The sequence below is a fragment of the Ctenopharyngodon idella genome, chromosome 7, assembly GCF_019924925.1.
Source record: "Ctenopharyngodon idella isolate HZGC_01 chromosome 7, HZGC01, whole genome shotgun sequence".
NCBI classification, from domain to species: domain Eukaryota; kingdom Metazoa; phylum Chordata; class Actinopteri; order Cypriniformes; family Xenocyprididae; genus Ctenopharyngodon; species Ctenopharyngodon idella.
This window is the reverse complement of record NC_067226.1, coordinates 4,815,173-4,838,600: the sequence shown is the minus strand read 5'-3', so window position 1 is coordinate 4,838,600 and position 23,428 is coordinate 4,815,173. Positions and strand designations below refer to the sequence as shown.

The following is a 23,428-nucleotide window of genomic DNA, read 5'->3' as shown; positions in this document are numbered from 1 at the left end:
TTTTATAATGGTCATGACATGAGCGAACAACAACTTTTCTGAAGCCGATCCTCATTTTCTGAAGTGTGCTCCAAGATGATATGACACCCTTCTCCTTCACAATGTTACCTAACACTCACGGAAGAATACACAGCAGACTCAATAAGAATCAAAACAAGCTTGTGACATAAGTTGTCATACAGCTCATTATACTGCCATATACACTGCCCAAGAAAAGTACCGAAGTTTTACAAATCACCGGGGACATACTTAAGGACAGCAAAATAGCAATCTACTTGTCACATAGTGGCACTTGTTATTCAATGTCGATTTAAAGAACGAGAGCTATAATTTTGTGCAACTCGTTGTACCGTGTTTCCTCAGTAAGGAAAAGCAAAAATAATATATCACAGATAAATCATAGATTTTATTATAGCACCAGAGGCTATACAGGGGGGAGGGAAAGATGTGACAAATAAAACACAGTATGGGTTAGGTGTACACAGACTCTGGGAAGAGGAAGAGTCATGCACTTCTGTTCTTACTAGCTTTCGTGTTCATCCATTTTGCTGATAACTGGTATAATGGACAAGGTTTTGGGAAGGATATGAACCTGAGTCATCACAAAAGGGCATCGCCTTGAAGCATTGGCCCAGTGATCACTAATGAAGTTGCACTGCGTTTTAGGCTATGAGGTGGACAACTATTTGGGTGGGTTATCTGCTTCAGTCCACCGAAAGCAGGAAAGGACCACAGTTCAACATACATTGGCCTTTTTGCAGTTAAAAACAAAAACAAGATAATTAAATACTCCTCTTTACATATACACATTTGTGCCACGAGAGCGTTTTCACTTACAAACATATAAAAATACTCATTAACTAGTCTGATAAGAAAATAATGTATAAAAGTATATAGTAAAAACATTTAATCATGTCCATTCAGAAGATCACTTCCATCTTTTTTCTTATATTACATGATGATAAAACACAAAAACTAAAACAGTTTGTATCCCTCATACAGAAATGCACGCTGGAAAAAAGGAAGACGAAAATAAAACTTGACATGATGCAATAGTGATATGAACCCTTGGAGTATGAAGCCAGCAAGCAAATTATCACCTGTCAGATGAGAAATACCAGATTTAAATGTGAATGTCACAGAGACGCCAAACCATATTTAAAAAAATAGTCTTGAGGGAATGTGGATGTCTGCTGTATGATATAAAAAAATTGATTTTCTCTGATCATATACATTTAAAGATGCCTGTGATGTCTGCAGTTCAGCTGTCCCCTTGAAACTGAGTCTTCACACTGTTTCAGTCACTTAAATGTTTCCAAACTGATAAAAAAGAAAGACAAAATCAGTTTAAAAGTGAATTGAAATGCAAGGCCAGAAAAAGACACAATTATTTCAGAGACTACTTCTCTGTGTCATCGAACTTGGTGGGGTACCTAGTAGAGAATAGACGACCTATTGTGCACCGAGTGAGCGGACATCGTCAGCACATTGGGGAAAACACCGTAAATGGAGCAACCTGAGTCTGAAGATAGTCTGTAGAAATCTGAGCTGAGAGTCAAGGCTTCAACAATCTGGCTACATGAAGAATACATTTCACAATATAGATAGTTCAACCAAAGATGAAAATTCCCATGTCGTTCCAAATCTGTATAGCTTGTTTTCTTCTGCAAAACACAAACGGAGATTGTTTTTGTCCAAATAATAAAAATCATAACAACTGTTTTTGTCCAAATAATGAAAATAAAACATCATTGACTTTTATTCCAGCATGTAATCAGCGAAGGACAAAAAAAGAAGGAAATATATTATTATTATTATTATTCCGAATATTTATTTATTTCATTATAAAAATTAAATTAATAAATATATTACTGTATTGTAAAATACCTTAATATTAAATATATATTTTTATTTTACAGTAACACTTTATTTTACAGTGCCGTAGTTACACGTTACGACATGTACTTACTATAGTAATAACAGTAAATTACAAGTAACGCCCTAAACCAAACCCAAACCCTAACTGTAACTCTGTAGTAAGTACATGTAGTTAATTAATAGTATTCAGTACTTATTTGAGTAATTACAATGTAACTACGGCACTGTAAAATAAAGTGTAACCAATAATAACAATAATAATAATAATTTTATTTTAATAACAGGAAGAAAAAAAACACACTTCTAATATTTATGGCTGTCTTAATTTCTTTGCTTTTAGGCATTAAACAGTAGATCTTTTATTTTGGCAGAAAACCGCAAAGTTTCACACAATTCAAGTGGGTTATACTTTTCAGGTCAGAAAATATGGAAATTCATATTATATATATATACATATAATTAATATATATATATATATATCAGATCTCTATTCATTGTATGGACAAAAAATGATTGTGTTCTAAAGACAAAAAGTTGTGCCTGGTTTCACAGACAGGGCTTAGATTAAGCCAGGATTTGACCTTAGTTCAATTAAGACATTTAAGTAGCTTTTATAAACGTGCCTTAGGAAAAAAAATCATTACTGGTGTGCATCTTGAGACAAAACAATGGCAGTGACATATTTTAAGATATGTCAGTGCAAGTTGATTTCAGTTCAAACAGCTCAAACATGCATTTTAGTCTGGGACTCGGCTGAAGCCTTGTCTGTGAAACGGGGGGTTGGTTTGTAACAGCTTTGGAACACATGAGGGTGAGTAAATGAATTTTCATTTTTAGGTGAATTATCCCTTCAAAAGATTCAAATCCATACATGCCAAGAAGTCTTACAATGCAAACAAAAAAAGACAAAAAAAAAAAAAAGGCATCTTGACCAAACAAGAAGTTGGGAATCTGACTTCACTGCTGACAAAATTGGCATGTTAAAGGCTATGTACATATCTGCGAGTACATTAATGTTTTAATTCATGTCAAAACAAGCTGCTCAACCTCACACAGGGTACTCTGTGACAGAGTTTTGTCATCATAAAGGTGGCCTTAACTCACAAATCTTCACTTATGTACAATCGCTGCTTAGCATATGGAAGTAAAAACAGATATGGCACGACACACACACAAAGCTTCAGAACATCATCTCACTCTAGATCAGTGACTAAACATTGTCTGCAATCCCAATGGTGTTTCGTTTAGTCTTTCGATCTCAGCAAAAGTACAAATGTCACAAGGCAAGAGAAAAAAATCCTTCAAAATACAAAAAAGGAATTGTGTGTGTTTTATAGCAAATTTGTAAGAAGCGATGTTTAGTGTTGGGGGCACAATTACCATATTCTAGGTCACACTGATGTCAGTACTCTAGTTGAAGGTAGAATGGTGAGTTCAGTCAAGATTTTGTCAGTTTGGTTCTTCTAGTAGTGAAGTCCTAGAGGCACAAATGCCCCTGATAAGGCTATGAGAGACACTGCTGTTTTGAAGACATGCACATGTAGAAAGGCAGCGAGTTCATCCGCACAGGACGTGATGTCAGAAGGCAGGGTGGGGGGCAGGGACTGGTGACAGCAGCTGGGTGAGTGGCGGCAGTGAGAGGCCAATTAGACAATCACACAATGGCAGCCGCTCTTATCCTTCTCTTTGCGCGTGGGCTCCGGCGAGGGTGGGCACTCTTGCTCCTGGAACTTCCTGTGAGAGGATGTGACAATCAGCCAATCAGGTCTTACTCAGTGTACAAATCTTTGAGCTCAAATTAAGATCTGCTATCTGAGACACTTGACTTCTGACAGAATTTATTTCAATTTACTTAATTATTGTTAACTAAAACTCATTTTCAGGAATTTAAATAAAGCTGAAATAAAGTAAAATGTACAAATAAAAACTCAATTAAAAGGGATAGTTCACCCAAAAATAAAAATTATCCCATGATTTACTCACCCTCAAGCCATCCTAGGTGTATATGACTATCTTCTTTCAGATGAACACAATCAGATATATTTAACAATATCCTTAGTCCTCCAAGGTTTATAATGGTTGTGAATCAGGGGCCACCTTTTGAAGTCAAAAATAATGCATCCATCCATTAAAAAAAAAAAAGTAATCCATACGGCTCCAGGGGGTTAATAAAGGCCTAATAAAGGCCTTTTGAAGCGAAGTGATGCGTTTTTGTAAGAAAAATATCCATATTTAAAACTTCATAAATTCAAATAACTAACTTCCAGCGGACAACCGTACACAGAATGCACAAGTCGATTTGCGGTGGAAGAGTATCCTTTGACCCGACGCACAAAGTAATGGCGAACGCACAGAGGATAGAGCAAAACAAATCACCGGTCATGGATTATAAACTAAAACAGGTAATTTTTAAAGAGAAATTTTAGAGGATTTCGATATAAGAGAAGAGGAGCTTAAATTTGTTGCACAGCCCTATTTGTTTGAACCGCGAGAGGCGTGTAAGCTTACAATACTCCAATATCCTGCATCATACATCGCGTCAGAGGATTACTCATTTGGCGCAAGTCGACTTGCGCATTCAGCATACAGTTGCCTGCCGGAAGCTAGTTATTTGAATTTATAAAGTTTGAAATATGAATATATTTCTTACAAAAATGCATCGCTTGACTTCAGAAAGCCTTTATTAACCCACTAGAGCATGGATTACTTTTTTTTTAATGGATGGATGCATTATTTTTGACTTCAAAACGCGGCCCCCCATTCACAACCATTATAAACCTTGAAGGACTAAGGATATTTTTAAATATATCTCCGATTGTATTCGTCTGAAAGAAGATAGTCATATACACCTAGGATGGCTTGAGGGTGAGTAAATCATAGGATAATTTTCATTTTTGAGTGAACTAACCCTTTAAGCGCTAAAAAAATAAAAATTAATTAAAGCTAAATACACTGTAAAAAGTCATTCTGTGGGTTTGTAGATTTCATGGAATTTAATATGTAAACTTTATTTAACAAAATTAATTAAAATTAGTTAAAATCGTCTGTAACAAAATCTACTCAATTTTGTCGTTAAGGATTTATCTATTCTTATTGAGTAATTCCAAACAGAGAGAATATTGAATGAATCCAACATGATGGAAATGAGTAGTTTTCAACTGACAAGCATTTCCGATTGCAGTGCGCGCTTTTAAGAAATGACGTGGAGTTTCCCGCAGCAGACAGTGTGAGGACATTTCTGATGCCGCTCTTTTTGGGGGCTTTGCTTAGTTTTGTGTTAATATTAACAAAGAAGGCTAAATAAGGCAGCTGTAACCCTATTGAGCACTGCTATTGAATGGTTTATGTTCACGAGGCCTGGCTTTACTGGATTCCCGCTGACAATGTGGAGGCTGAAGACGATGACGATCTGACAACGCTACTTTTATTAACTTAATTTTGTGTTATGTCAAAATAATTTCATAAAGTAGTATTCATTAATGTAGTTTTGTTTTGTCTAATGAACCCAATATTTTTGTTTAAATTTTACTCAATTTTTTTGTGTGCTATTTGCAGTTACTCATTTTAAATGGTTCACTTTTAAGGAGCTCATTTGATTCATTTTAACTCAATTCTTAACTGTTAAATTTTAATTAATAATATTGCTTGTAATCTGTTGCCACAATTTTAAAGTGTAGAAATTAAAAAAATTACAAGCACATGACCAAACTTAAACTAAAATTAAAATAAAAACTGAACATATAAAAATAAAAGCGAATTCAACTCTATAATAGTAGATAAATAATACTAAAATAACACTGCACTGAAAATATTTGAGCCACACACATATTATCTGTTATCTGTGGCTATGTTCAGAAAACTACTAATATAGTAATTATTCAGTATGTAAGTATATAATGCTCAGTATGCAGATTTTGTTTCATATGGAATACCAAGATGCTGTGTATAAAAGAGAACACTGCGCAAAACATTTTATTCCACAATGTAATATGCCTGATTTGGTCTTCCATTTCGAGTATGACACAAAAATTAAAGTATCAGTAGTGATCTCTTTATTAACTATCTGATCGGACTGTCAAAATGAAAGACATTTTTACCCATAAAATTAAATATATATATATATGTGTGGATTTCTGAGGTGACAACTAAACAGCGCTTGCTGTATTAAATATAAAACATAATGAGGTAATGTGACAACATTGTAGCATAATACTGTTTGAAATGTTTACTGATTTACATACTTTTTTCACAAACAGTATGAAGTATGCTAGTATTCCATTCTGACCACAGCCTGCTGTTTGAATGCTGCCATCTGGTGGTTCCACATCGTATGACAGACTCACCTTATGACTCGGACCAGCTCGTGGAAAGCCTGGTCTACATTCATACGGATCTTAGCTGAGGCCTCCATGTATGTGACTTTGAGTTGTCGGGCAAGCTGCTGGCCCTCTTCCTGGGTCACCTGAAAAATTAACATTCCTCAATTAAAATCCAGCTAGGCACTGAATGTTTTTAAACACAATTTTTGGCTTGATATTAATTAAAACAGTACCTGCTATAAGATACTGATTAAAACAGTACTTATCAATTGCCATTAATAAAGTGAAGGCAATGGATGCAGTTAAATAGAACAGGCTGACATTCTTTGTTCGGACACTAGGTGGCAGTGTAACACAATCTTGAGTGTCTTTTATTGGCAGAATGTACTCAGTAACCCCATATCTTTTATTACCATCTCTCTCCTTCACAAACACACACACTCTCTGTGATATTTTTTCAGGCTTTCAGCGCTCTTCATTGATTTTCAGGACTAAATTTCATCCACGTTTAATTATCTCTTAACAGTGACATTGTGCTCTGGGTACTGCATGTATGCGTACGGTATGTTAATGTGTCATTTTAAAATAGAAACTATATAGACAGAAGCTCTGCAACAGATACAATATACTGCCAAGTCATGCTATGATTTTAGTGCAGACAAAGAGTATAAAAATGTTCATATCAATACTGATTCAGTGTAGCTCTCTGAAATTACAGTACTTGAAGAGATTCATGCCACTCACTTGTCTCTGTTGCTCAAGATCAGCTTTGTTACCCACTAGAATCATAGGAAATTCATCCCTGTCCTTCACTCTCAAGATCTGTCGTTGAAACTTGTAGATCTCTTCAAAGCTGAGGAAAACAAGGTGATGCATAGCCATTAAAAAAGGTCCAAACAAACAGCTTGAAACTTGAAACATTTTTTATATATTTTACTAGTGGGTGCAGGACACTATAGTTCATTTATGTAAGTGAGGATAGCAAAATAAACTGTGACATATTATACCCAAAAATTCTTCATACTGTGGACTACCAGTAAAATTGATAAAAAAATTATTCAGACACTTTGACCTGACCATGTTTTGCTTAAGTGTTATCTGACATAATTAAGATTATTTTTATCTGACACAGTTTAACTCTGAGATCTTGTCATATTTTATTACCATTTTTTTAACTATAGTGAATAAACTGTATTAATGAATGAAATGTTCAAGGTGTCTGAATAAATTTTGGTTTGACTGTATATATATTATCTTCCTAAACTTCTTTACTGTCACTTTTGATCAATTTAATGCATTGTTGCTGAAAGTATGAATTTCTTTTTCATGAATTTCAAAAAAAAAAAAAAAAAGTTATTGATCCCAAACAAGTGTCATTTATTTATTTTAAAGACATTGACTTTTGTTAGGTTTTGAAATATGAATCAATAAATATATTGTTTAAAGTAGAGACAAAAAGTCTTGGACACTTTGTAGTTCTTCAACTTTGTGGAACATTTTTAAAATACTATAGAATCCTCATGTATTGTTCTATAGCTCTGTATATTTCTATGGCATCACTGCCAAAGAGTAATAAGCTGGTGAAGTGGATTTACTTATTGTAGAGTTAACAAAAGTTATCATGAGCAATGTAATGTTTGAAGCAGATGTCATAACAAATGTCAGTAGATGGAGTAGTTCATTCATAAATCCGTAAGATCTTACTGTCGTGCTGTGGAAATATAAACCGGAAGACAGAACACAAGTGCAGCGCTGAAGAGGGGCGGGGCTACATGATGTCTATAATGAGTACACCAGTGGTTATTCTGCTGAGACACCAGGTGTGTCAACTTGAGGGGAACTAATAAAAAAAATAAAAAATCTCTTCGTATTGGCTGATAACCCCTATGGTACCAATATATCGTGCATCCATAGTGAGGGCATTTTCACATACACCCAAAGCAGAGCTCTTCCTCTCCACAAAACCTAAAGGGAATGCAAGCCCACCCTTCTAGATGAGGAGCGGCTCTCTCTCTGTTTTGGCCCACAGAACTGCATTACAGTACACAGGATGACACAAGGTCACTTGGTTCTCATGCCTTTGCAATAAACTTTCCAGTAATGCTGTAAGACGGCTAGAAGCCATCATATGGAGAACAGTGTTTGTGTGCTGGGGAGGAAGGACATTGATATGAGGTCTCTGTTGATTCTAACAGTTCGAGCCGTTTAAATGTCATGCAGGAGGAGGAAATGCTTGTCATGGGCTCTGGAGAGACTGCGAGAGTGTGTGTTCAGAGAGCCCGGTGCCATCGGCTTCGAGCAGGGTAACGTAAACGAAGGAAGGAAAGACTGTTTACAGCATAAACACAAAGTGGGAAGGACCCTAAGAGGGCACAAACACTCCCAAAACGGCTGATCACACACCAAATTCCTCGAGCATATACACTGCAATGTGTGAGAGATCTGTTTATTTGCATGAGAAGACAAAACCTGGGGGCATATTACAGAAGCTTTCTATCTTAAGTCTTAAGTTAAGATCTGACATGTTAATATAGGATTTTTCACAAATTTGTATTACAGAAGCAATTCTTAACTTGATTTAGGATTCTTATTCTATCTTACAAAATCTCATCTGTAGTTAGGAAATCTTAAACCGCTCCATCGAGTTCGGTAATGAACTCTCAGAAACAAAATAGTTGTGCTTTTAATTAAAAGCTGCAGAAAGAGAAAAGCCTATCACTGTATTTCATGGGAGTCTGTAATTATTTATCAGTGTTTTGTCATCAAAGTGCAGCACATTTATTTGGGTGTTCAAAAAGTCCACCATCAAACATTGCTGTTCTTCATCTTCAATCATTAATAAATGTGACGCCATTCTCAGGCGGCTATTGTTATGTGATTTTTACAGTTAACTTTCAAATAATTTTGAAGTTAGGACACCAGTGGGGTTGTTCTAAAGTTAAGTTTTCAGTATTTTTTGTCAAGTTAGGATGCTTCTGTAATACCCTTTTCCTATCCGTAGTTAAGATAAGATAATGCACTTAAGAAATGTCATTCTGTAATAGCTTTTGTCCCTAAATGAGGTTCTATCTGAAATTGCCATGGTTACCAAACAGATAAGATAGCATTCTAAAGTTAGGATCTTTCTGTAATATGCCCCCTACTGGGGCGTAAGTTAGCACGCCTCTAATTTTACAGTTACAGAAAATGTGAATGAGTGAAGGGAGGGGAGCATTAATAAAAATGGAAAAACAAAAACAGAATGAAAGTGAAATTGAGACAATGTAGGGGAAAGGGGAAGAAAGAGAGAAAGTTGAGAGAAAACGTGAGTGGAACATTGCTCACCTTCCCCGGTCAGTGACAGAGAAGACGAGAAGGAAGCCCTCCCCTGTCCTCATGTATTGTTCTCTCATGGCTCCAAACTCTTCCTGTCCTGCTGTATCCAGGACTAACAAACACAGAACAGCCATGTTAGTCACCCACAGACTTACTTTAGCCACATCACCATTACTAATATTTTCAAAGTTGGCAGTTGATTTTATTGCGCCACCACTAACTTATCTTTTTAATCTTACTTTATCTGCAAATGAAATTCCGGAAAATCTGGAAACTGATTATGTTCTGCTATCATTATAAAGGGGGTGATCCAACTGTACTAAATAACTACAGGCCTATTTCAAAATTGTCTATTTTAGCTAAGGTTTTGGAATCGCTTGTGAATGATCAATTTAAAAGATTTCCTATCCTAAAAATGTTTTATCAGATTTCCAATCCAGTTTTAGAAAAAAATATACTACAACCACTGCGATTTTAAAAATACTAAATGATCTAAAGGTTTCATTAGATACATAGTTTCGCTCTTTTTATCCTTTTATCTAAAGGTTTTGATACTGTAGATCATGAAATTCTGAAGCAGAGAAACTTAGTGTAGGTTTATCAGTGAACGCTGTTGGATGGTTTTTTAATTATTTATCGGGTACAACTCAATGTATAAATATTGGGGGGCTCACTTCTAGTACTTTGAATGTGACTAACGGCATACCACAGGGATCGGTCCTTGGGCCATTATTATTTATTTTATATTAATATCACATTCATATTTTCATTTATATGTTGACAATATGGTGATTTACTCCTCTGTGTCAATGCAGGATCATCTTCAATTTGATTTCAATGCAGTTCAGCATACATAGAGATTTAAAACTTGTTTAAAATTATGTTTTCAAATAGAAAGCCTGCACTCTCAAACTCACTAACCCTACTCTTCAAGGTTCGATGCTTGAATATAAATATCTATATTTCTCAATATAAATATCTAAGATTTTTAATTAATGATTCCCTCTCTTTTGGGCCTTACGTTCAGCACCTTGTGAAAAAACTAAAGTTGATTTTTTTTTTTTTTTTTAGAGTTAAGTCCTGTCTTTCTTTTAAAGCAAGGAATTGATTGGTAGCTGCTACTTTTTGGTCAGTGTTGGATTATTGTGATATTATTTATATGCAGGCGCCTAAGCATTGTTTACAGGTGTTGGATTCTGTTTATCATGAAGCATTAAAGGGTTAGTTCACCCAAAAATGAAACATGATCCTTCAGAAATCATTCTAATTCGCTGATTTTGCTTAATAAACATTTATCATTAATATCAGTGTTGAAAACAGTTATGTACATTTTTTTTTTTTTTTTTCAGGATTCTTTAATGAACAGGAATCTATAGGAATCATGAATAAATTACATTTTAAAATACATTAAAATAGAAAACAGTTATTTTTAATTGTAATAATATTTCACAATATGTGTTTTTTTGTTTGTTTGTTTTTTTTTTTTTAATCAAATAAATGTAGCCTTGGTGAGCAGAAGAGACTTCTTTCCAAAACATTAAAAATCTTACTGATCCCAAACTTTTGAACGGCAGTGTAATGGCAACTTTCACAGTGTTTAGGACTGACAAGTGTATTTACTAACAGATGTGAGTCTCAAACAGCAGACTGAATTATATATGTATGAACGTAACCTAAGTCGGCACCTTTCTTTTAACATACAACAGCCTTGAGTAATGCCAAAAATTAAAGGCCTCATTTGTTTTCAGAGAGGATCACATTAAAAGACTTATCCAATCATTGGTTCACTTAAACCCCATCCCTAAATGCTCACATTCAGTCCTACTTCAAACAAGACTTAATTTTATATAACTTAATTTTAAGTGTTTTTTTTTTTTAGCATTTTAATTTACATAATAGTTAGATTATTGGTTGCACTTTATTTTACAGTCCTGTTTCCCATGTACATACAATGTACTTATTATAATAATTACAATAACTTGGTAATATCTAGGTACTAACCCTGAACCTACCCTAAACATAACCTTAACCCCTGTAGTTACCTAAACATACCCAGTATTTTCTTAGGTAAGTACACCTACTGTAAAATAAAGTGCAACCGATTATTTATATATAATAATTTTAAATTGTTAATTGAAATATTTTTAAGTCATCCTGCGGCTCCCTTGGAAGTTTGTTAAGGCCGCCTCATGGGTCCCGTCCTCCTGGTTGTGTGGACTACTGCTTTTAATGAACCCCAAATTTAAACTTCTGTCATTATTTACTCACCCTAATTTCATTCCAAAACAATACGAATTTCTCTTTTCTGTGGAACACAAAAGGATATATTTTGAAGAACGTTGGGGTCCAAACAAAATTGAATTTCATTGTATGGACCAAAAAAAGGGATATTTTTATATATTATAAATATCTTCTATTGTGTTCCACAGAAGAAAGTAAGTCATACAGGTTTGAAACAACATGAGTAAATGATGACAGAATTTTCATTTTTGGTGAACTGAGATTTTAAATTAGGCATGAATGATCTATTGGCCACCATATCGGTATCGGCCGATATATGTTAATTTTTAATGTTATGGTTATCATCCCGATAAGAAAATTAGGCAGATATATTAAAGCCGATAAATAATAAATTATTCCCTCCAGCTGAGACACTTCAGTGCAACATGTGCAGTGCAAGTCTGTCTTATAGTCTACATAAAATTATAATGAGAACTCTACTCTAAAAGAATGTTGTAAATTCTTTGTAACGGTAAGAGCGCATCCACAATGGAGTTACACCTTCATGACTGACACAGTCAAGTTCACTTATGCATTCGCAGCCTTTTGTGAATTGTTGCCATATTATGTATATAAGTATATAAGTAAGCCATATTTGTAAGTTGCCATATTATGTATATTTGTGTATATGCTTTGGTTAATTTAATAAACATGGTAGTAAAGCGCTTCAGTTTACAATGATCATCTTTAACTTCAGCCACGCAGCTCAAACAGCAACACACAACATTAATAACTATGATTGGGACTGTCATAGACATAACATCATAATGAGAATGCTTTTGTAATAAAACATTGTGAATTCCTTGGGTTTAGTTGCCGTGTTTCAGCGCGTTGTTACGGGAAGAGAGCATCCACTACAGGAGTTTCTAACTAGCGTGTAATTTTGTGCACATATAAGTTGTAACATTATGTTTATGTTGCATTAATATCTGATTAACTATATTAATAAATATCTGCTAATAAATCGCTTTAGTTTAATGGCGAGTCTTTTGTTTTTGTAATCAGGCTCTCAAAAAAATTACAGTATATATCAACATTTGGATTTAGATTTATCGGCCAAATATATCGGGAAAAAAATATACCTTCCAAATATAAAGATTAATCGGTTATTGGTATCAGGCAAAATTTTCATATCAGAGCATCCCTACTTTAAATTTTCTTCCTAGAAAAAAAGGTTACTTTTAAAGTATTTCAAGACTTTCATTAGAGGCCATGTATAATATGTATTCTGAAGTAAGTAGTCATGTAGTATATGCTTTTATCCAAAGTGACATTACAGCACATTTATTTTACCTCCACACCACTGTACAAGTATGCATAATACACAGAACAATAATAAAATGCACTAGTTCCTCTATAATTTATCTGATCTCTATGATGTATTATTAAATCATGAAGTGATTCATCTTTGCTGTCGATTAGCAGTATGTTGTTTCCCTACATCCTGTGAGATTTGTTTGACAATCAGGCTCCCTCATCCATCTGCAGCATACTTACTGTCCAGCCGCGCAGGCCTCTCGTCAATCACGCACTGCTTTGTGTAGGAGTCTTCAATCGTGGGGTCATAGTCAGTGACGAAGTATGACTAAACACAAAAGGAGAGAGAATATAAACACAACAAAGGTCAATATCACATCAGATAAAAAAACATCACATCCTGTCTACCAAAATTCTTTAATCTAGTCGTATTTTGATCGTATAGATGTCCCTTCACAGCCTATAATATCCCACAGTCCTGTGCATGTGGTTTGACAGATTTGTAGTCATCAAAAATGTGCTTGTTTATATCTAAAGCTCACTTGAATTCATTTTAGATCATTAGACATGATGTTATTGTGCCCTGGAAGTTTGTCTGAAACCAGTTTCTTTTTTGAGGAACCGTCATATAAAAACATCATTAAAAACATCATTGACTTCAGCTTTGATTCAGGGATCTACATGCATAAAAGAGCACTTGTTTTGAAAGCTATGCTAAATGAGGGCTTATACTTATAACACAATCCAACAGACAAACTGTTCTGTCTCTTTTGAAAAACAAAAAAGATATCCGCCCTTATGTGTACAGTGCAAACACAGACTTCATGTCAACATTGTTTGTGTAGTCCTCCGTTTGGGGTTGATAATTACGGTTAATTAACCACAAACTTTTTTGTTTGTTTGTTTCTGGAGGCTACGTTTCTATGCTAATCTGAACACAGTATCAGTTTCTAATGAAAGGGGGAGTTGTAAAGAGGCATTTTTCACATTTTTCCCATATTTTCTGAACCTCCCCTCCCAAGAGGCTGTTTAAGTGACGACAGCTGTACGTTATGTTCAGGCTTGTCTTTGTGTCAACTGAACACATGCTCATGCTCACACACAACAATGCCAAGCAGTAGCTTCCTATTTTGAGTTTGACTATTGATGTTCCTGTAACCGCTAGTCGAGTAATCTGTTTTTAGCAGTGAAACGAGAAGCACTCCAAAAATGAGAGTAGATCTTTGTTCTCCTTTCCACATCAACCATTCACAGAGGATGGTTTTAACTTCTGACATAGGAAACAAGATTACACTGCAGAGGATATAAATCGCACTTGAAATTAAGACTTTTTCAAAGAATGTCCTGTATACTACTTTACTATTATTCTAAATGATTTATTAAGTAGAAAATGGTAAAGAAAGTAGGTTACTTCTGACTGATGGTATATACATTACCACACAAAAGTTTGGAGTCAGTAAGAAAGTCTCTAATAACAGTACTATTGTGAAATATTATTATTGCAATTTAAAATAACTGTTTGCTATTAATATATTTTAAAATGTAATTTATTTCTGTTGGCAAAGCTGAATTTTCAGGATCCATTACTCCAGCTGATGCTCAAGAAACATTATTATTAGCAATGTTGAAAACAGCTGTTCTACTTAACTTTTTTTATGATCAAAATTTTATTTAAATTCAATTTCCCATACCAGAACATATATCAAAGCTCCCACGAACTATATACAGATGATGCCATGAAAACTGTCCACATGTAAAAAGAATACATGTGGGGGTCTTACTGACCCCAAACTTTTGTGCAAGTCTTGTGTTCAGTTGGCTGATTTTTCAATAAATGTATTAAGGGCTTTGCGTAAAACAAGCAGAAAAAAGCTGCCAGTTAACACTTTACAATTTACACTAGGGCTGCATGATACTGGTAAAAACTGGCATTGCGATATTTTCTTTTTCTGCAATATATATGGCAATAAAAATAAAAAACTAAAAAAAAAAAAAATCTGCAGATGACTGGAATAGCTCTTCTTGTCAAGAATTAATCATTCTAGAAAGATTGGCGTGATTTTGTAGGGAAGTGAATTTGCATAGAAAATAAACAAATTGCAAGCATAGATAAATACAATATAACAAAGATACAAATGAAAAGACTGCTTTAGCTTCAATATATAAATTAAATATTAATTAAATATTAATATAAATTAATATTCGTTACAACTACTAAAGTGATTTTCTTTTTTTTTTGTATTTTGTTGTTTGATTAACATTAATAACACAGAGAGCAGCAGGAATATTAGGCTGCTGTCACTGTAAGAATGCACAGATCCAATATGATGATCTGCATCACTTTTTTTCTCAATCGTTACATTCACATAAGCCAAAAGTGACTGTCTGTGCAAGCACAAACAGATGCGAAAGAGAGAACAGAATTCGGTGTTCGTGTTCTGTCTGCGTGGCTCTGTGTGTGCGCACAGAGAACAGCGAGCAAGTTCAAAATTGAGTTCTCTTTCGTGTCTTCTTGCACTCAAATGGTTTAAAATCAACTGACCGAACAACTCTGTTGGTATTATTATTATAATTACTATTATTATAATTATTGTCGTTGTGGTTACATTTAATTTATTGCCACACTTTAATATGTAAATTACACAATTAGCTTTGTCAGGCTTTTATTTGTGCTTAATGCATAAAACAACGGAGCTGAGCACTCTGGTTTATTTATGGCTCTGGTTTATTTGACCTGCCAAAAGAAGAAATTTTTTTCCTGAAACAATCAGAGAAAAGCTTCAAAGATTTAAAGGTGCAATAGGACATTTTCGGAGAGGCTGGCTAGCAATAGTGAGCTAGCTTTCAAATCATAACATCCCACCCTCCCTTCAGAGCGCTCTCCAAAGCCACACCTCCTCCAAAACAGATGAAGGCGCACACACACGCAGACACACACACACACACACACAGCTGCTCTCGGCAAAGTGTCACAAGCAACAGTGTTAAACTACCTCATGTCTCAAAGCACGTAACATTACAATAATTATAACATTATTACAAATTAGAGAGCTTGTACCTGACTGCTGCCGATTCATTTTAGTGTGGATACTGTTGACATAGATACACATAATTCTGAGTCTGACTGAACAGATCCGGTTAGAACATCACTGGTTGCCATCTCTTAATTATGGTAGTTATGGCGTGAACGCAGCATAAGCTCATTGTTTTGATTCAGTAGGAACTGTAAAAGGTGGCTGCTGTTTGCGGTGCTCCGTGACTGACGTCTGTCTACATAAACTCTGCATAGCACGAAACGCGCTGACGACATATGATGTCTGCACGAATAGGGTGCGTGAGTGTATGTAAAACATGCGTTGACAGGCAGGTAGGACATCATATTATTTCATTCGGACCGAATATAATGGTTGGATGAACATTTTATGGTCCTACAACTTCCACAGATGATTTATAAATATACATTTAGACCGTTTAACATAGTGATTGCTATCAGGATATGAGGAGACTTTCAACCACTAGTGTAACAAAAAATGTTTCTGTAGAGAATCACCTATTGCACCTTTAAGTGTTACAAAGGAAAAAGGACCCAAAAGCGAAAGCAGGTTTCAGAGATTTATTTAACACCAGCAAACGTCAAATAAGGCAGTCTGCCGGTTCTCGGCCGTCTTTGGCAGGCAGAACTGGTGAAGGAAACTCAAAAAGGAATGGCTGAAATCAGACAGGACGTTGAGCACAGGTATCAGCAGTCAGAAAGTGCGCTCGGGAGACGACGAGCACTCACTCCTCTGGGCAGATACAGCAGCGCTGTACAGCAGACTTGCAGGCAGAATATAACAGATGAAGGCTCATTCTGGACACACTCACAGGACGGGACTGGACTAGACAAGTAGAGGTAGATCACAAAGAAAAGCGTCTGTAACGGGCATGAAAGGCCAAACAATAAACTGACAGAGAGGTAAGATGAAGACGAGGGCTGCGTCCGAAAACTGGAAAATGCTGCCTTCTGAGGACACATTTTAAGGTAGGAAGGCATAAAGGCACGTCCGAATCCAATGTTAGCTTCACTTCCTGTCTCCTGAGATACCTTCATCTGGTCGATATTTTAAGGTAGCATAGATGTATCCTTCACTGCCTTTGACATCCCACAATCCTGTGCGTTCCATTCTGTGACAGTTAAGCTAGAAAAATAAAGATGGCGTCCGAAAGTTGCGTTTGCTGGTCAGTTTGTGTGTAAATGTATGTTTTTGACCAACATTTTCCACTTTTGATGTCATTTCTAGCGAGAAATTACTACTGTAGTAATTAAATATTTGTTTAGTTCTCACCAAAGCTTGCGCTATATTTTGTGGTACATCATTAAACTGTTTCGCTGCCTCAGAAGTCTATCTGAAATCAGTTTTGTGAGGTGCCTTCATTCACAAACGCTGCCTTACAAGTCATTGCCTGTTAGGGCAGCAAGGCAACAAGTCAGCTTCCTAGGTTTTCGGATGCAGCCTGCATCTAAATAACAAGGAAATCAAAGCGAAAGGAGAAACAGGCGTGAGATAAAGGAGCGAGGGCGCAGGCGCGAATGCTGATTGTGATAGCGAACAGCTGTGCAAAAGTGCACGAGCAGGAAAGAGAAAGAGAGAGAGAGAGAAATCAGCTCCTAGCTCCTGACATTAAGAGACTTTATTTTTCCATTTTTTTTTATGTGTGGAAAAAGCGCCAATTAAACAAAAACTAGCCAATCAGATTACTTTTCACCCATCCCCCACCCCTTTATTTTTCCATTTTTTTTATGTGTGGAAAAAGCGCCAATTAAACAAAGACTAGCCAATCAGATTTCTTTTCACCCATCCCCCACCCCTGCACGCACATACACACATTTGACTTTACAACACACAAACGCACACCTTTATTTGTTCTCATTCTCTCTTGCTTTATCAAGATGTCATGAGTGTACATAGACAGATTTATAATCAATTTAAAAATTATGTCAAAAATTAAAACAGCATTATTTAGCGCCTCCTCATGGTACGCACAAGTGCGTACAGCCGTATGGCTGCAGGCACCACTGCGTTTCGAACCGTGGTGCCTGGTCTGTACAGATCAACTACAATCCCTATACTTGAGATCGCACATCCTGCGATGTGACTATCACTGATGCGCACATCGCGATATTGATACTAAAACGATATAACGTGCAGCCAATAATCGGTCGTACACTCAATAATTAAGATGCATTCTTTGAAAACAAGTCTTGTCTTACATTTGCTTTGAAGCTGCAGTAAGATGTACAATTCATATATATTGTAGAATTATAAAAAAAATAATGCCTTTTCCAAAAAGTTTGGGGTGGGGGGATTCCTGCACCAAACTGCCAAGTTTTCTGACTGACTTGTACAGGCTGTGGTCAGATTCTTTGTCGGTCACAGAGACGTGATATAACAAAACATCTATTTCAGTGATAACTGTCAGGTAGAATAGACATTTTTCTGTTCTATTCTAAAAAAAAAAAAAAAAAAAAAGTAAAAAGAATAGGATTATTTGCATTGTATTTCTAAATTTAAAGTGCAGCCAAACTACATTTGCAAATGTTTTGACAGTGAGCAAAGTCTTTGTGCACTGACATAAAGAAGCCTGTAACCACTTGCTATTTTTTTCTTGACATCAGTCATCCTTTCACACAGTGGCTCCTCTGTATGCACTGCGTGCAAGACTCCATCACGTCCATTTTCCACTGTTCAATAATTCATCAGCAGTGCTGCATATGCAGTCGACTTCATTGCTCACTCGTCGCAGTGGGGTTACAGGCAGAATGAGGTGAGAGAGAGCAAGACAGATGGACAGACAGAGAGAATACCTTCTGCTAATTCTAACAAACTCACAATATTTTAAGCACTGCAACTTGCATTTCAGTCACGCACATGTGTACACAAGATTTCGTGATAATGCTACAGTCAATTGAGAGTGAAAGTGACACGTTGATGAGTAAGATAGAAAGAGAGTTGAAAAACATCAGTCGGCACGTGATCAATCCAAAACCTTTAGTCATGTTGCAACATGGGGGCTAATACATTCCACAGAGTTTCCTGTAGAGCAACATCTTTCAGAGCTTTAACTTACAGTATGGCACTGCCCTCATGCCAGGCAAATAATGTACACACACACACACACACATACACAGAGACACTTACTTGCCTACACCACAGTTTAAAAGTTTGATTTCAGTTAAATTAATTTGATTTCTCACTAAATGCTCACCAAAGCATTTTTTTAATCAAAAATACATTAATAACAATAATACTGTAAAATATTATTGCAACTGAAATAACTGGTTTTCAAATCAATTGAATTTTTAAATGTACTTTATTCCTGTAATGGAAAAGCTGAATTTTCAGCAGCCGTTACACCAGTCTTCAGTGTCACATGATCCTTCAGAAATCATTCTAATATGCTGATTAGGAGCTGAAGAATTATCAAAGTTGTGCTGCTTAACATTTTTTCCCCCAGGATTCTTTTCTTTACTCTTGATAAATTTAATGGATCCTTGCTGAATAAAAATATTTATTTAAAACATTTTAATGGTAGTGAAGCTATTTAAATGATACCATGAACCTAAAAAAAGTGCTAAAAAGTTCATAAACATAAAAAAGTCCCAAAAAAGTCAAAAAGGAGGTTTGGTCAGATTTAGTCAACTTCTAGTGACAAGCCAAATAGCTAAGTAAACCCACATATAGTCTGCTTTGGTTGGGAGGGAAGGCATAGAGGGTCTGTGGTTGAAATGCAAGCTTTGTTCAAAGTCAAACAGTAGCTGCGGGTAGCTGTTCAGTAATGTCCACCTGTACGCATTGCCAACCCAATGCCCACCTGTCCTACCTTTGCTCTGCATGACAGCACGTCCCAGTTGACCTTCATCAGATGTATGAATGACCAGAACTAATGGCTACCTCAAACAGTGGGGGGTCCATCTGCTTTGGCCCTCACACAAACACAAACACACACACACACAAACTCTCCCACAGAGAGTGTTTGTTCTTAGAAACAACCATCCTAAATGCAAATCACAGCTCTTCCTTTCAACAAAGCTACTATCTAGCCCACACAATTCAGCAGAGCTGTTGTTGTCATGTGTGAAGAAGTGCCGCTCTGTGACTATACCAGTGCAGACGATGCCTGCTATAAACACTTCAGTCATGTAGTTCAGCCTTTTTTTTTTTAGGGGGGCCTCCAAACTCCCTGACTGCTCTATAAGTGCTCTCTGTGCCAAGGTATACCAATTAAAGAGTGCTAGCCAAAGTTTCCAAGTGTGTCATATAACTCGGCTGCCATAAAGGGTGATCTGAGCCACCTGACGTAAAGCATTCTGGGAGAGCAGAGGAAAAGGCCCACCCCAGTGAGTCGAAACCAACAGGGCACCTCCAACGTTTGGCCTAAAGGAAGGAAACTCCACCTACAGGGCTAGCAGCCAGCAAAGTACAGTCCTCTGGGTGGTGATGATTTCACAAAAGAGATATTCCCGTTCCGCCCACCCTCCCACCGCACACAAGGAACCTCCTTTCCACTTCAGTCACTTCTCTTTCTTTCTGCTTTTCAACACCCACATATCCCTCCATCCATTCATCCATCCTCTATCCACCCAGTGAATTCATACCTTTGAACAGTAAGCCCTTGTTTAGGAAAAAAGATGTGAACCACAGTCAATGCGATGAACAGCAGTCAGACTGGGGTGTTTGTAGTCTTAGGCTGGCCACACACTTGAAGATTTTAAGCCCGATTTGCTTCTAGGCTTGTCGGCAAGCGATTTTTTGTCCAAAAAATCCTCTATTGTGTGGTGACATTACGATTATTTAACTGCTCCCGATCGAGACGGAGCGTCCCCGTTCTCAAATCATAAATATCAAAAAAATGTTTGATATTCACGACTTGATCAGGCTGCCTCTGACGTAATACCCGCAATAGCCAATGAGAATGAGCAAGCATCACCTACCGGATGTTGCGTGCTTCTTTAGCTAAAACTTTGCAGCCACAAACATGCCTCGAAAGTGGAGTATTAAGAAAGAAGATCACCCATATTCTTTTTTTTTCTATTTTGTTTTTCACTGTAAAGCATAACGTGTGGCAGAAGAGCCTGCTGACAATGTTGATTGTCCTCCATTTGTTTTTCTTCTCAAGTCACGTTTGATCTTGCGAGTCTCTGTGAGATCTCATGTCACTGTGAAATCGTTCCTGACGTAGAACATGGAAGCCTGCACTGTCTATACAATGTAAACGAAATTGTTGAATAAAGTCATTATTTTTGTTTTGTTTTTGCGCACAAAAAGTATTCTCGTCGCTTCATAACATTAAGGTTGAACTACCGTAGTCACGTTGACTATTTTAACGATGTCGTTACTACTCGTCTGGACCTTTGAATGTGGTAATTATTTTGCTTTCTATGGGGGATAAAAAAAATCTTAATTTGTGTTCCGAAGATGAACGAAGGTCTTACGGGTCTGAACTAACCCTTTAATACTTTTATTAAGCAAGGACACATTAAATTGATCAAAAGTGATAGTACAGACTTACATTGTTACAAAATATTTCCATCTCAAATAAATGCTATGCACACTGACATGGCTAAAGAGGCTCTGAGCTGTGGCAGGAATGAAGCAAATCCATCACACCTATACCTCTGTTTCTCACTGTGTGCGTATATGTATATATGAGTATGTAGAGTAAGGGGGTGTGTATTTAGATGAGAGAGGTGTATGGCTCAGAGTTAGATTCAAGGAGATCCTGCTCTGAGTGCTGCTGCTTTAATTAAAGCCAGGCTTTCGTTGTGCAGCCAAATCACATCCACCTCGAGGGCATCACGCCGGGCCTTAAACAGAAGCACCCACTTTCTTTTAAATTCATCCATCCAAAGTGCCCCTATATATATATATACTTGAAATAGAAAATATGACATAAATATAATGTATGGCCTCTGAAGACTTGGAATATTGTGAATGGGTGAAATTGACTCAAATTTGTACATAAATTTTAGATTTTTTTTTTTCTCAGCTGGTTACAATCACTCAAGACAAACTTATAGAAAAGCACCAGCATTGAAATTCTCGATAACAATAAGATGATAATTTTCATATAATGGTCAGTAACCAACAAATATTCCTCCACTGCATCGACTTTTCTGCTGAATTACACATCAATGCAGGATTGTCATCTAGTTTACCATTCAATACAGCTCATTACATTTAGGATACATGCTCCCATGAGACGGAGCTACTGCTGGGAAGGTTAAAATTAAATTAAAAATGCCAATGCCAACTGGTTTTCATTTTTATGGGCTCCAGGACACAATGAGAGAAGAAGAGACATATTCATCCAGGAATTAATTCATCACAGTAGCTGACCACTGCAAACAGTGCCAGCTTACAGTCTGAGACCATCTGCTACAAGAAGAACCCTTGTCTTGTAGATAATCATGATGAAAAATAGGACAGTAAAAGAGGTCAGGGACATGTGACAAATTGCAGTTACGCAAAATTTTTTGAATGATTACCTGAAGCCATTGACCCTTAGGCCATGTTTGTAGCACTTTCCTGTAAACCAGTCAAGCATATCAATCATGCTGAGCAACCTGTAACCAACAATCTCCTTATTCAACTTTTACCATGACGACCTCTCAACATTCATAGGTCTTCGCACAGCTGACATCCACACAAGCTAGCGGACGAGCTTGGCCTTTGGCAGCTGTCAGTAATCACGGGCAAATAGCTGTGATGAGAAGGTTAAGATGAAGCAGATGGACTGCGTGGTGTCCACACTGTGAGTACAGGGCCTGCATTTCCCTGCAGTACGGACTGGCTAGCACACAAAAGAGCCTCCATTTCCTGGGGAAACGCCTATTTTTCCCATGAGCTCATGCAACAGCCAAAAAGGTTCATTCAATAATAACAATATGAACAAGAACAAGGAGTGTATAGGGAGTAATTGTTGAAAGAATACAGGGGATCGTAATGTTTCTGGTAAATGTTCTCAATAACGATGTAGTGTACCATAAAGTTAAGGTTAAACGATCAGAGTTGCACAAAGAATCAGATCGGGCTCCATTTAAATTCAGTTGTAACTTGAATTGGCCACACCCCACAGGAAGTTGAATTAGAATTTGAATTGAGATGACCCAAAGAGGAATTCACAAAATTGAAATTCAAAGAAATTCAATCAACACATGCCCTGCGTCTGAGCATGCCTACTTCCCTAGTATATATTATGCAGAAAAAAAACGTGAAAATGACCAACTACTTCCTCCAAGACTCCAAAGTGGACATCTGATAGACACTTCACTATACCATGAGGCCACAGGAGAGGAGTCGTGAATGGCGGGGGAAGAGACAAAACAGATGTCATATGTC

The 23,428-nt window shown here is 36.5% G+C and overlaps 1 protein-coding gene across 4 annotated transcripts in view; it reads right to left on the bottom strand.

The window, feature by feature from the left end:
• Window positions 1–386: 386 nt before the first annotated feature.
• Window positions 387–23,428, bottom strand: part of rras2 (RAS related 2) — a 48,277-nt gene continuing 25,235 nt past the window's right edge. Inside the window, exons 2-7 of one of the 4 annotated variants that reach the window (XR_007930820.1) lie at window positions 13,290–13,377; window positions 9,522–9,624; window positions 6,942–7,050; window positions 6,222–6,340; window positions 1,434–3,612; window positions 387–1,320 (exon numbers count right to left, since the gene is read on the bottom strand). Coding sequence is in view for 2 of the 4 variants with exons in the window: in XM_051899069.1 (XP_051755029.1) it covers window positions 3,525–3,612; window positions 6,222–6,340; window positions 6,942–7,050; window positions 9,522–9,624; window positions 13,290–13,377; window positions 19,911–19,949 (546 nt within the window). In the remaining 2 variants the exon portion in view is untranslated. Of the gene's footprint in view, window positions 3,613–6,221; window positions 6,341–6,941; window positions 7,051–9,521; window positions 9,625–13,289; window positions 13,378–19,910; window positions 20,096–23,428 lie in introns of those variants that run through there. The other 3 variants (XR_007930821.1, XM_051899069.1, XM_051899068.1) reach the window with 3 other exon arrangements.